This window comes from Micropterus salmoides, unplaced genomic scaffold, assembly GCF_014851395.1.
Source record: "Micropterus salmoides isolate LMB-PRFRI ecotype aquatic unplaced genomic scaffold, ASM1485139v1 Ms_hic_scaffold_5, whole genome shotgun sequence".
Taxonomy (NCBI): Eukaryota; Metazoa; Chordata; class Actinopteri; order Centrarchiformes; family Centrarchidae; genus Micropterus; species Micropterus salmoides.
The window spans coordinates 21,869,436-21,883,268 of NW_024044237.1; the positions used below are offsets into that span (position 1 = coordinate 21,869,436).

The 13,833-nt window shown below is 38.2% G+C and overlaps 1 protein-coding gene and 1 long non-coding RNA gene across 2 annotated transcripts; one reads left to right on the forward strand and one right to left on the reverse strand.

Moving 5' to 3' along the window:
- Window positions 1–1,289: 1,289 nt before the first annotated feature.
- On the reverse strand, window positions 1,290–5,785 carry LOC119889220. The gene is made up of 2 exons (XR_005442033.1): window positions 5,652–5,785; window positions 1,290–1,560 (listed from the first exon to the last, which is right to left on the reverse strand). It is a non-coding gene; the product is annotated as an uncharacterized LOC119889220 (long non-coding RNA).
- On the forward strand, window positions 5,525–12,573 carry LOC119889219 (transmembrane protein 179-like). The gene is made up of 4 exons (XM_038700144.1): window positions 5,525–6,003; window positions 6,960–7,097; window positions 9,071–9,149; window positions 10,630–12,573. Exons 1-4 carry the CDS (start codon window positions 5,681–5,683, stop codon window positions 10,819–10,821), a joined length of 732 nt encoding a protein of 243 aa, XP_038556072.1. The 5' UTR covers window positions 5,525–5,680; the 3' UTR covers window positions 10,822–12,573.
- The last annotated feature ends 1,260 nt before the right edge of the window (window positions 12,574–13,833 follow it).

The window sequence follows — 13,833 nt, forward strand, 5'->3', positions numbered from 1 at the left end:
GACTCACAATAATCTGATTCAGCTATCAAATGTTTTTAGGTGCAGCAAATCCAAACTAAAGAACGATGGCACTGGGGCTGAAAATGTGCAATGAATAAAACTATTTACATTTCAACAAATACAACCGTTTGATTCTGTTCTCTCCTTTTGGTTTGCAATATGCAAGTATTAAACTTAAAAGGCTGGGTACCTACAAGCCTAGGTGTCATTTACACTTGGGATGCTGGGGACATGTCCCCACCACATTTTGAAATGGCTGATTTTGTCCCCATCACCTTTTGAAAGCATTTGTTAAAAACTTTCTGAAAATTAGCACCAAGAAATGTTAACTTACAAATTAAAATGCTTTGAGAAAGGTTTATTTGCACAATAAGAAAACATGCAATGCAATATAGTTTTCCCTCATAAAAAAAACAGACATTTCCACCATAAACTGGAGCAGAAAATGTTTCCAGAATGCAGGAAATTACGAGTTTAACGCGAGTACCCAGACCTCCAGCATTGTTCTTGTGCATCGTCACATCTTATAACCCAAATGTATCATCATGCCCCTAATCTGAGACCTTATGTTCACTTTACAACACAAAGTGACTCCCTTGCTTACTAGTTACAGTGCTAGTAAACAGAGCTGAACGGTTTACAAGAAAGAATGACCTCCTTTAGCATCTATTAATTCATTAAGGTGTTTTTCTCAGTTGTGATGTGCTATCAAAATAATATACTAATAGACTGAATTCAATAAAAAATGATTTGGTCACCCCCTTCAGAAGGCCAGCCACATTTTTATTACACATTTCTTCTTCCTTATTGCATGATTTAAAATAATACATTGAGAAACAAATCTATTATCATCCTGCACTGCAACAGCTCTTTAGGCAGGCTGGAGTAGAAAACAAACTTCCCAGCAAGCAATTTCACAGTTAAAAGACGTCTAAACAGAGCCCAGACGTCTAGGCTAAAACAGGGCTGAATTTGGGCTGTCAGTGAAAGTTTGGTAGACGTCTAACCATTGCCCAAAAATAGTCTAGTCATCAATTAGACCACTACTGAACAACTACATATAGACGTCTAATAGACATTGAAAATGGGTCTAGGCTAAAACAAGGTTGAATTTGGGCTGTCAGTGAAAAGTTAATAGACGTCTAACCATAGCCCAAGAATAGACCAAATATACAGCTTTTGAATGATTACATAGCTACCTCTAATAGACAACAGAATAGTGGCTAAAGGATTTTTTTTTAAAACATAAACATAACAGGTTCTCATAAATGGTAATCCGTCCAAACAAATTAAATATAAAGATTTTATTAAGAAAATGGATTACAACATAGACAACTTAAGATAATACAACATGATGAAAATATAAAGGAATTATTGATTCAATATTATTATAAATACAAAATATTTTAACAACATGCGGTAATAAAAACAAATAATGAGAAAATAAATTGGTTGCTACATCCAAATCTAGATCTTCATCTAAGCTGCTACTTGATGCAGTAAGAGCATCAGATGGGTCTCTCGGTTGGTGCCAGTCTCTCGGGTAAATGGGATCCATAACTGTTGAATATGTAAGAATATGAATATAAGTAAACATAACAATTAAGTAAATATAAGTAAACATACAACACATTGACAATGTTCACTGTTTTCCCATAAGACATGACTACTATCAACAAATGACTTTAAATGAAAACATATAGTATATTTCTAATGAAGGTAAAAAAGGTAAATTTTATTTATAACGTTTTTTTCTTTTTAATTTAATATATATATTGTCTGTATAGACAATATATAACTATATTTTCACATTCTAGTATACATCACATTTCTTTTCCCTTTATTTGTTCAGCTGTGTTCTTGTTCTTAGCTGAAACAGTTAAATTCCTTGTATGTGTACACACACTTTGGCTAAATAAAGCTGATTCTGATATTATTTATATGCTAGAAGCATTTTACTGAGTACTGAAACATATGCTTTTGAGTGTTATTATAATTATGAGCATTGAGGTTATGGTCAATGTGGTCAGATAAAGATAATCTGTTTTTCAGCTTCTCTTAGTTGCACAATAAGTCACAGCTTCACCGATGGACTTTATCAGTAGGATGGGGGGTAGTGTGTGGATGCCAAAGTCTGTCCCACAGAGAAGAATTTCCCCCCAGCTCCACCAAACACAGGCATCCAGTTTGGAGCCGTAAGCAGGTATTAAAAAGGCACTTAAAATGCATGGACCTAAGTTCTCTCTAGTGCCAGCTGTCAGTCCTGGTCCTCACTGCTGCTTTTCTTTCACTGCAGAAAATTGGATGCATGCTTCAGAATTTCAGACTCTGTGTGTTTGCAATGAAGTCAGCGTGACTCTCTGGGATGTAGAGAGGTGGGAAAACATTGTTCTTGTATCAGCTGTGAAGTAATATATGTAATGAGGATTATTAAAAAATAGCATGATTTAGACTAGGCCTACAAGAATGAAAAAAGCTGATTTCTTGCTTCTTTTTATGTGTTTATTCAATGAAAAAAGTTTCAAGTGTTAAGTTTCGACTGGACACAATTCAAATAAAACGTACAAAAGAAGCCACCACTCCATCACAGTGCTGAGATGCCTGCTGATCAGAGTCATTGATCAAACCCTTCATCATTGAGGTCATCCAGATAATCACTCTCTTCTGCATGCACTGATGGCAAATGACGTCACTGCTGGAGGAATTTGCAGGACCAAAGATCGTTTGTCTGAAAGATGTATCACTCCTCTCAATAATTACGCGACCACTCAGTCTACAAATAACTAGGACTGGATCTACCTTCTAATTGTAATGTCCTAAACACCAAACATGTTCTCCAACGTAATTTTCCACATGTTCAATAAATGTTTTATTTAATTAATTTGAATCACAAATTAATTTGCACTAAATTTTTCTATTAAGATAATTATTTTGTAGAGGAAAAAGGACTGAAAATAATTAGGCCGATATCGGATTAGCCTATATTAAATTTTTTATTGTGATAACATTTTTGGCCATAGCACCCAGCCCTAAGAGAAAGATAACAGAAAATAAACATAACAAATAACATCACTAATTAAATTAGCTCAATACAAAGTAAAAGAAGAACCTCAGCATAAATATTCTAAGATATAAATCTATAGAATATCCTCATAACAAAAAGTTTTGATGATGTGCCACCTAATCCATTCATTATACACCTGCCCACACCTGTCTCCAAGGAATCAGCTTTTTAGAAAGTAATCATGCTGTTTAACTACTACGAATTCTACAACTTCTTATTATTTTGACAATGATGCTGATTCATATGGAAAGCCGTTTTATCATTTAAGCAACTTACTAGTTGCTATTTAAAAGCTACAAGTACTTATTTATTAGTTACTAGTAACTATTCCACCAGGTGCACATTTTAGACAGAGAAGATGGATGGTTTGAAAGAGGTGTCAAGGAAGCCATCTACACCAGGGTTGAGAAGCCGTCATTGAACAGGGGAGGGGGTCTACGCCACCACTTATCCCCCACTTACAATGCTGTCCTTTCATCACTTCCCAGGAAACTCCACAAATGTAACCTATTGGCCTCAGGTGAAGATACCAACGATGGTCGTTCAGTCTTGGCCACAGGTAGTCTTAACGACTGTAACGACTCTCGTCACAGCAACAAGGAACACTAACGAACCAGCGGTATCGATGACCCGGGCCAACGACCCCACTGAGGTTAAATAGCTGAGTTTCCCTGCCAGTCAGTCAGAACTGAAGAAGTCCTTTGGATGAGGGACGAAACGTCTTCCAGTATCTTCAGCCAAGTCCAGTTGCCCTTGATTTTAACCTTCGTTGGATAACTATGACCTGGATGACTGAGAATCTTCATAGACATCAGCTAACTATTCCAGTTTTACTATAGTAACAATTGATTGTACTTCATTTTAGTTACTAACTATTCCATTAGTTAACCTACTAGTACTAATTGCACGTTTTTGCCATTGATATCTAGGGGCTCTGCAGTCTGTTACTAGTGATTATTCCATTCTTACTAGTAAGAATTAAAATGTTACTGGTATCTTTTGGAATACCATGACGACTGTCCTTACCACAGCCAGGAGCACTAACGAACCAGCGGTAATGACAATCTAACGATCCCACAGAGGTTAAATAGCTGAGTTTCCCTACCAGTCAGTCAGACCTGAAGGTATGAGGGACAAAACGTCTTCTAGTATCTTCAACCATGTCCAGTTGCCCTTGACCTCAACCTTCGTTGGATAACTATGACCTGGATGACTGAGACATATTATATTGGTAAGAATTAAAAAGTTACTAGTATCTTTTGGAATACTTACTAGTGACTAATGAATAGGTATGTATGTATATAATAGCCTACATACTAGTAAAATGGAAATACTTACTAGAAACTTTTCAAATAGTTACTGGTAGGCTAACTAATGAATAGATGACATTTGAACTAATAACTGAAAATTAAGTATTAGTATCTATCAATTGTTAGTAGTAAAATGGGAATTGTTACTAGTTAAGCACTAGTAGCTTTTAAATAGCGACCAGTAAATATTAAGAAATAAATGTTCACACGCCTGCCATGGATACATAGGGAAGCCCTAAGCACCCATCGATTCAAACATTTTTTTTCTGCGTTTTCCCGTGATAACGAGATAATTATCTCGTAATCCCGAGATAATGACTGTTGTTTTCTCGTGATTACGGGATAATTTTCTCGTGATCTCGAGATAACAAAACAATAGTTTAACACAGTGGTTTAATGGTAGTTTCACTATCAGTATTATTGGTTGGTTCAGTTGGTAGAGCACAGGACTCATATTCTTGGAATTGTGGTTTCAATCCTCACTGACAACCAGCTTTATTTTCTTTTTTTCCTCTTTTTCTTATGAAGAGACTGGCGATTGTTTCATATCCATCAACCTATGGAATTCCTGTGCTTCTCATTCAGGGGAATCCATTTAATATTACACATTTCCTGACGGCTATTTTGGAACCTGAAATGGCCGTCGGGAAATTTGTGATTGGATTCCCCTGAATCTCTTCATAGCAACTTTGCTGAAGAGGATAATATAAAACACACAAAAGAAGAAATAAAAGTTGTTGATAGCAGAAGTCAAACTTGCAATCCCTGGATTACAAGTCCTGTGCTCTAAGATGACCAGTCACACTGTAAAGTCTTTTGAAATTATCCTAATGAAACAAACCAGCCAACCCCTTTGTTCAGCAATGGTTTGTTTTCTCGATATCCCGAGAAAATCATCCCGTTCTTACGGGAAAAGAACATTCGTTGTCTCGAGATCACGAGAAAATTATCCCGTTATCACGGGAAAACAACATTCGTTGTCTCGAGATCACGAGAAAATTATCCCGTTATCAGGGAAAACGGAGCAAAATAAATATTTGAATTGATGGCAGCTTAGGGATTCCGTATAATTCGTCTTCTGATGTTGTCTTTTTATCTGGTTCCTGGATCTTGCGGCGGAGTGAGACCTCTGTGCCTCATCCTCTCTTGTGTAACTGCTGGAAACCCGGTCCCCACCCTGGTTTCTTTAAATACCCACCACCACCAAGGCGAACCGTTACACGGGAAAGAAACGGGGATGTGTTGACGTTAGTCGATATCTTCAACAACGTGAATACCTTCACATTTTAGTTTTTAGACTTCTAACATGGAGCTGGACCGGCGGTTGTTGCTAGCCCACTGCACGGCTCACGCCCTGTCGATGGTGGCGGGCTTGCTGGTGGTCGTCCCCATGGCTCTCAATGGCTCCGCGTTCAAAGGCCGATGCGCACTCTTCTCCGCCGGCTACTGGAGGACAGAGGACCGGGCCGAGCTGACGGGGCAGCCTGAAGACGTGTCTCACCTGGTGGTACAGCAGTGGGGCCCACCGGCGGCCTGCCAGTTCGTCACATTTGTCGGTATTTTTACGGTGCTGTACGGGGCCGCGCAGAGCTGGAGATGCCTCTTCTATCTGCACGGACGCCATGACGAGTGAGTCTGACACACCCTCACATTACTGACCCAGTTCTTCACAGGCCACTTTCCTCTACTGGTTCAACTGTAAGACTTGTAGGAATACACTGAGTAACAAAGTACATCTACTCAGGTACAATTTAAAAGATACTTTACTGTACTTTATACTGCACTAGTTACTAGTTACTTTGCAGATTTTGATTATGAATGCGGGACTTTCACATGTGATAGAGTCAGAGTATTTTTTTTTTACACTCTAGTATTGCTATCTTTACTTTAGTAAATTGTTGGAGTACTTCTTCCACCATTGGTAATAAAGTAACATAGTATGAGTAATACCAGTCCAGTTGCTGCAGTAGTAGTAGTGTAATGGTAGGTGTAGAGCTATTTAAAGTACTGTTTTAAATATTTAAGAGACTGGAAATAACTTCGGTCCAGCATGTGTTTTGGTCCTAATGAACGTGCATCTATTCTGTACATGCAGAATATATTTTGTCTATAGATTTGCCCAAAGTAGTCTTAAAACAGTGTGCAGACATGGAAACGTCCTAAAATTTCTAAAGAGCTGAAAATATGACTAATAGCTTTTTCTAAATCACAGCTTTACTGGATATCAGGGCAAAGATGAATCGTTTTGTCTATGTAATTAAAATAAAATGTGATAAAGTGCTTATTAATATAGCCCAAGCTGCTGTCTTCAGATGCATTGTTTTATCTGACCCTTCAGTTTAACTACCATACAAGACAGAGAAGCAGCAGATCCTCACATTTGAGAAGCAGGAAATGGAGAATTTATGCCATTTTCTCTGAAAAATGTCATAAATTATTATTTGATTATCAAAATAGTAGCCAGTTAATTTATGGCTAATCATTTCAGCTCTAGTGGGAGTATCTGCCCAACATTATAGCTTTTAGTCAATGTTTTTATCTAAAGTACCATGTGTCTGATGGCTGTAATGTGTGTTTCTACTCAGCACCCTGTTTTCCTCCTTCCTGACGGTGCTGCTGAGTGTGTGTGTGCTCTTCCTGTCTGGAGGGGCCAGTGTTATCTTGTCTCTGGGTTTGGTCTCCTGGTGTGACACCGTGACTGATGACAACACGCGGCCATACAGGTACATTATCTGATGATAAACTGATTATATTGGCCTTGTGGTTAATGTTTAGTTTCGGAGTTCCATGGTGATTCGTTACTCAAGAGACCACCTGTCTGTCACTACAACAACAAAAACAGTTTGATTTTCAAATATCTACTAACTGATGGTTGTGATGGTTATTTTAGCTTAGCCATTACTTATATTGGTAAAGGTAAAGAGATTTTTTTCCCTTTGCAGTATCAACATACTGTATGGCTGTAGGACATAGGAAAAGAGGACCGTGGGGTTCAGAGAATCCGACTCTTTTCTAGGCTACGTAATTATGTGACGGCGGTTGTTACTGACGTGGCCTGCCGTGATGAAACTACAATGAAACTACAATGTTCTGAAGATGGACTACAAAAAGCGCATCTTTGGCTCTGCGCCCTGTGTTGTTGTAATGCAGGCCATCTAAAGGTGGACAACACGGTGGAATATATTACTTAATAACCAAGATAGCAAAAAGGCAGATAAGGTACCAGTCACTAATGGACAGGGTTGTCACCCTCCTGCCCACCCATTGGCTATTTATCAACATGAATCCCAATTGTTTGTAAATACAGTGTTTCCCACAGAATGACAGTGTAACTGTGGTGAGAGAGAGAGAGAGAGAGAGAGAGAGAGCGATGGGGTGAGAGGAGATGCTGAGAGACTATATGCGCTGCGCGGAGCTCTGTGATCAAATATGATTTGACCCATTTTAAATAACAAAATCAATCAAAAATCAGCGTTGATAATGTGGCAGGGCGCCACAAATAAATCATTGTGTGCGGAAACGCCTAGTGTAGAGGTTATCCAGCTTGATCTTTACCTTTATTAGGCTGACTTAAGTAAAATTAATTAATGATATTGCTGAAGGCTGGCAATATAACGTGAGGCTACACGCTGCAACATTATCCTCACTTTGATCACGTTACAAGACTAGTAACATCCTTTATCCGTCATGGTCGGTGATTTTTTTTTTTTATTGTAGTAAACACTTTATGGCTTATTTTAACAACCCGAAACATAAAACGGTGTTGAAACAGTATTAGATTACAAAAAAGCCAAAATAAAACAAACCAAAAGAAAGAAGGTAATTGTGGGTTTTATTAAAGTATCATTATGAGTGTCTGTATTGCAAGGATCTTGCTAAATGTGGTCAATGGATTTTATCGTTTGAGATTGAGAACGTGCGTCGCTTTAAATGTTGCCGCCGCAAAGAATTGTGGGACGGCATTCTCTCCTTTCCTTTCGTAAAGGACGGTCCGGTGTACCCTATGCTAAAGGAGATATGAAAGGAAGCATTGAGGCACCTTTCCTTAGCTTTTAGAGAATTCGACCAGCTCTTATCATGGCTGCCACTGGAATACTTACGGTTCACTTCACTCAGTTAGGAACCTTCCTAAGCAAAAAAGACTTTTTGGACGCAGCCGTATATTGGTAAAGGTAAAGAGTTTTTTTTCCTTTGCAGTATCAATTTACTGTATGTCTTGTTTCCTCCGGTGCTGTTACCATGTTGCTGTAATTGTGATGTTTGCTACGGCTGTTTCACAAACAGTCCTCATCCACCTTTTAATTATTAAATGAATCCTCACATTAAATTATTGCAATAAACTCTGCAAAAATCGAATATAGTTCCCAATACCATTAACATATTTTCAAGTAATTATTATCTGATACCAGTAAGTAAACAGATACTGAATCCTCTGTCATGTTTATATGTAATTTTAAACTGTATTATTTATTTATATTATTAGACAGGAATGTCTGTTTTGGAGCAATCCAGCAAATTAAATACCTGATATTATCCACACTGGCGATAGCATGGCAAAGCTTTTAATCCAGTGTTGATGTTGCACTGATAAAATGTCACAGCAGACAGGTGGACATCCTCCATCTGCAACAGTGACCAACCTAAATGTGAGTGTGGTCGGATCCTTTCTCAGCCCGCCATGTTTGTTTGTGTTCAGCTGTGCAGAGTCCCAGTCCGTTCCCCTCTACCTGGATGTGGACACCTCCTCTTTCTACACAGAGCTCAGTCTGGCACAGGTGGGAGCGCTCAGACAGTAAACACACACATTGTGTATGATAAGTCACACCCACTTCCAACCTAGCCTGTTACAGCAGCCTTGCCTGGACAATGCATTCTCTCACAAGGGTTGTCTTTATATGTAGTTATAAAATGCTAGTTATCTATTACACTGATTGCATATTTCCTTACCGATTACTTTTTATTTCTTTTTTTTTTTAAGGTCTGACCCGCTGATTCCAATTTTGTTTCTTTCTATAAACTATATTTGACAGTGTACACAAACATTTTTGGAACTTTTCTTTACTTTTGCACTTTCTCCTAAACTGCAGCAACTTACAGGACCTTCTCTCACTCTAACACATCTCAAATTAAAAAGTGCTTCAGGTTAGGCTGCTGGACAGAGCTTTTTGTACAAATAAAATCTAACTGAAAATAAACTGCAGTATTAAGTAGGCCATAATTACAGGGGGCTATTTATATTTTATTTGAAAATAGTCGGTGACTGTGCTGCTGTGTGACACCGTGCAGCGCAGCATGTGTAATGTAAATGTGACCGACAGAAAATGTAATATTTGTGCTGCTTGGGTCCGGTCACCAGTCATGGCCAATTAAGCTGAAAACCTGCCAATTCCGGTCCATATCGGTGCATCTATAGTATCTACTACTGCACTATAAAATAATTATTATTCTTTCAGATTTCAGCAGGTTAGTAGAAGCTCTGCCTTTACTGTGTGTAGGTGTAAGAGATTAGTTAGTGTCATGAATCTGGGTATTTTATCCAAAATGAAACTGGCTACAACTAATCCCTTATAATAATGGCTGCACAATAGAAATATACATTTTCTTTTCTTGACTTGGCATTAAGTTCCTAAATGGTGGTGATGATTTATTTAGTCACACAGTATTTGTCCCTAACACACCCAATACTGTACGACCGATCTAAACAACAGAGGCTAATGCTAATCAATGTTGTTGTGTTTTGTATTCTACTCCCTGCATACACATGTCTGATAATCAGACTGCATTCCTGTTTAGTTTCACGGCATTATTCAGTCTGACAGTATGTTCATGTAAGCCTATTTCAATGTGGTAGGATGGTGATTTTGTTTTATTTTACCATAGCTAATCATCAGCAGTGAGCAATGTTTCCTTTCTGACCTCATTTCAGTCATTCATGTGAAAGCTTTCATGTGAAAAGCTGCTGCAGTGGTTGCAAGGAACATTTGTCATGGTGATCAAATAAATATGCCAATGGAAGAATTATTGTCTCTGTAATCTGAGTGACGACACCCCTATTCTCAATCCCTCCTAACACCAGACCTATTTAAATCCCTTAAAAAAACTACAGTTCTTGGCAGCCTACAGACACACACACACACACACACACACCATCATCTATTGCCTTAGTGTGCACAGTTTATTCAGATGTTCTTGTTCTTATGTTCTTATTGTGTAAGCGTGACTTTAAGCTTAATCAATCACTCCGTGTGTCCTCAGGCGTCTCTGTGGTGTGTGACTGCTCTGTGGTTGACTCAGTCCATCCTGGCTTTCCTGCGGCTCTACCACTCTCACAGCCAGCACATCAGCGGGCCATGTCGTCCCCGAGAGAAGGAGCTGCTGCTGGGACACAGTCCATCTGACAGCGGCTCCCCCTCACCTACTCCAGCAACAACCAACCTTTTAGTGTAACTGAGTGTGTATGAGGTAGTGATATAACTCCACCATCTAAATTTAGTTTTAAACCCAATTTTTTTTACCACTCTACAGTTCTTACTACTGCATGTAGACTGAACTTCCAAGTAGGGCTGAATGATTTTGGGAAATAATCTTAATTGCAATGTGTTGTTTTTTAAACTAATATTGCAATTGCGATTTAATATGCAATTATCTTTTAAGCTCTTTATCTTCTATATTATTCAAAACAGACAATAAATCATTGTATGTTATGACCAACACAACATTGGATAGATTAAACATACACTGTTCTTTCCTGTAGGCCACGCCTATATGTTATGATAAAATTAGGTGATGCATGAATTGTGTGAATTAATATTCTAAGCAATGGTATCAAATTATAATGATTTTACAGAAAGGTAATTTGAGTCAAGTCATAACATAATATTATCAGGTAGGCCTACCTACAGATGACAAGAAAAACTAAATTAACCTTAGTGTGTTATACAGTAAGTGCTCAATACAAAACCCACAGTTCAACCACCAGTTAATTCGTCCTTATCTCGGTTCAAATCTCCACAAGAGTCCATCTCTCAACAAAAACCTCCTTTTCTGGATCCCAGCAAGCAAGCAAGCAAACAAACAAACAAAAATACTCAGACTGAGGTTTAATACAAAAGTTGTCCAACGAACATAAAACCAGGTGACGACTCTCATGTCTAATAGACAAACTTAGTGATTGTCCGATGCTGCTGATGAGCAGCGCAGTTGCGCACCAGGCTGTAACTCAGGAGAGACTGGGCCTCATTCGGACTGGTGAGTTTGGTTTGAAACGCCATCATTCCTTGAGCTGACTGGTGGCTGGCTGTGTGTGTGTGTGTGTGTGACACATTGCGTTTGTAATACGCTAACCATACTACACGTGTCTTTCTGTTGTGCATTTTCCCTGTCCACCAAAGTGGCGGATGGCCCGACGATTTCACCCACCACACCACTGCCAACAATTTACCCGCATTTGGCAGGTGCAAATTAAATTCCTTGTTTGACACTAAAGTTTCTGCGGTTCTGCCAAGCCTGATGCCATTGTACAGGTCAAGGTCCAGCTTAACTTGCGAAGTTGATGCTTCCTCTGCAGACTGCTTTACTCTCGAGTGTCACGTGACCAGAGTGTAATTGCAGCCTTTGCAATTAGAAAATCTTGTTTTATCATATCGGGATATTATCACAAATGCAATTAATCGTTCAGCCCTACTTCCATGTATGGTTTAGAAGATAACATTAAATGGATGTTTTTTTTTATATAATTGATATAATAGACCCTGACCGATAAGTTGTGTATGTCAGCTGATAAGTAACAAGAAACTTGAGTATAGAAATGCCAAAGATGTGTCAGGTAATTTAGAAAGGGTTAAATATAGTCTGTCCTTTAAGAGAGCACTTACTTTTACACTGTAAAATCTTTTTCAATGTTGTCTCTTCATAGTAAAAAATGATCTTCCAATACTTCGTTAAAAGATTTTTTAAATCTCAAATATTGAAATTGGTACTGGCCTCCAAAATCCAGCATTAGTCAGACTATATTATATAATGACATGATGTTTGAGCCAGGCCAACATCACTTAGATGAAACTGTCATCCCAGTTTGCCCTGCCTCGTGCAAGCACCCATGACCTCACAGTGACACCACAACTTAGCCCCAGTTTGTGCCTCTTAAGTATTTATTACATTTGATAGTAAGGATCTATTTTTCTGAATGATAAAAAAAAATAAAAAAAAAATAAAAAAAATCCTCAAAGATTCCTGAAGATATATTCAGTACGCTGCATGATCAAAAAGATTTAGTTGTGACTTTATTCTGAGTTGGAGATATTCTGACAGCGACGATAAAAGAACTACAAGTGTCAACAAACTGTTGGCAAAATAGCTGCAAAGCTTCGATTACGGCATAAATGATTATATTAATATTATATTAATTATTATAACACCAATACAATAGATTCAGCTAATTTAAAAGGATCTATACACCGTGTGTTTGTATCAAGCTCCAAATACATAACACAACAAAATAAGCCAAATTAAGCTATTTTGTCTTGAAATAATCAATGTATAATAAATAAGTAACACTGCAAAATCAGAATAATGGGAGGTTTTGCTGTTCTCTACATATTGAATATTGTTTCATATGTATGGTTTGAAGAGTCTTAAAGGATTGTGGAAGTGTTGTTAAACAGGGAATTTATTTTTTCGGGAAAAACTGAGGCTTCGCTCTTGTGACTCCATTGTAACAATGTGCACTCACTGGGACTAAGCTCAGCACTGTGTTGGGACAAAAAGGGATTTTACAGAAGACAAAAGGAAACACTCATCAGAATAGCTGAAGCAGATGTATTCAGTGATCTAATAGCCACAGTGTTATCAGATGCTACTGCTTATCCCTGTCATTTGACCTCAAGCAACCAGATGGTGTTTTTCCTGCAGTCTGTTTAGAATATATTTAATATGCATGGTTGTTTACATTTCATCTGGAGTCTGACATTTTGCACAGTTGTGTCCTCATCAGGGAGAATATAGTTTTGTCGACTGTGAATATTCAGATGTAGCACAGAGGCGCTTTTATTGTGAAGCATGTGGTGAAGTGAAACTGAGCCACCGTGTACGAGAAACAGGCTCACTATGTGAGCATGACCTGAACGTTTCATTGTGTAACGGAAAAATCACTGCTGGCCTTCTCTGCTCTTGTGACGATTGTTATTATGATGCTGTTTGTCTGGACACTGCCACTCTCAGGGCGTTAATGAAGCAGTCAAATCTCCTCTACTTCTCTCCTTAGAGTATAATTTGGAGGTAAACCATCAAGGATCTGTGATGGTTTTTTAGATTTATGTGGAGCCCAAAAGGGTCAGTGAAGAGGAAAGAAGTTACTAACTTTGCTGAGTTTTTAAAAAAACAAAAAAGTGATTCAAAGTTGTTTCTAAACTTCTTTCCTGTTATCATTGACCCGAGTGGTTGTAATGAAACACAGACAGC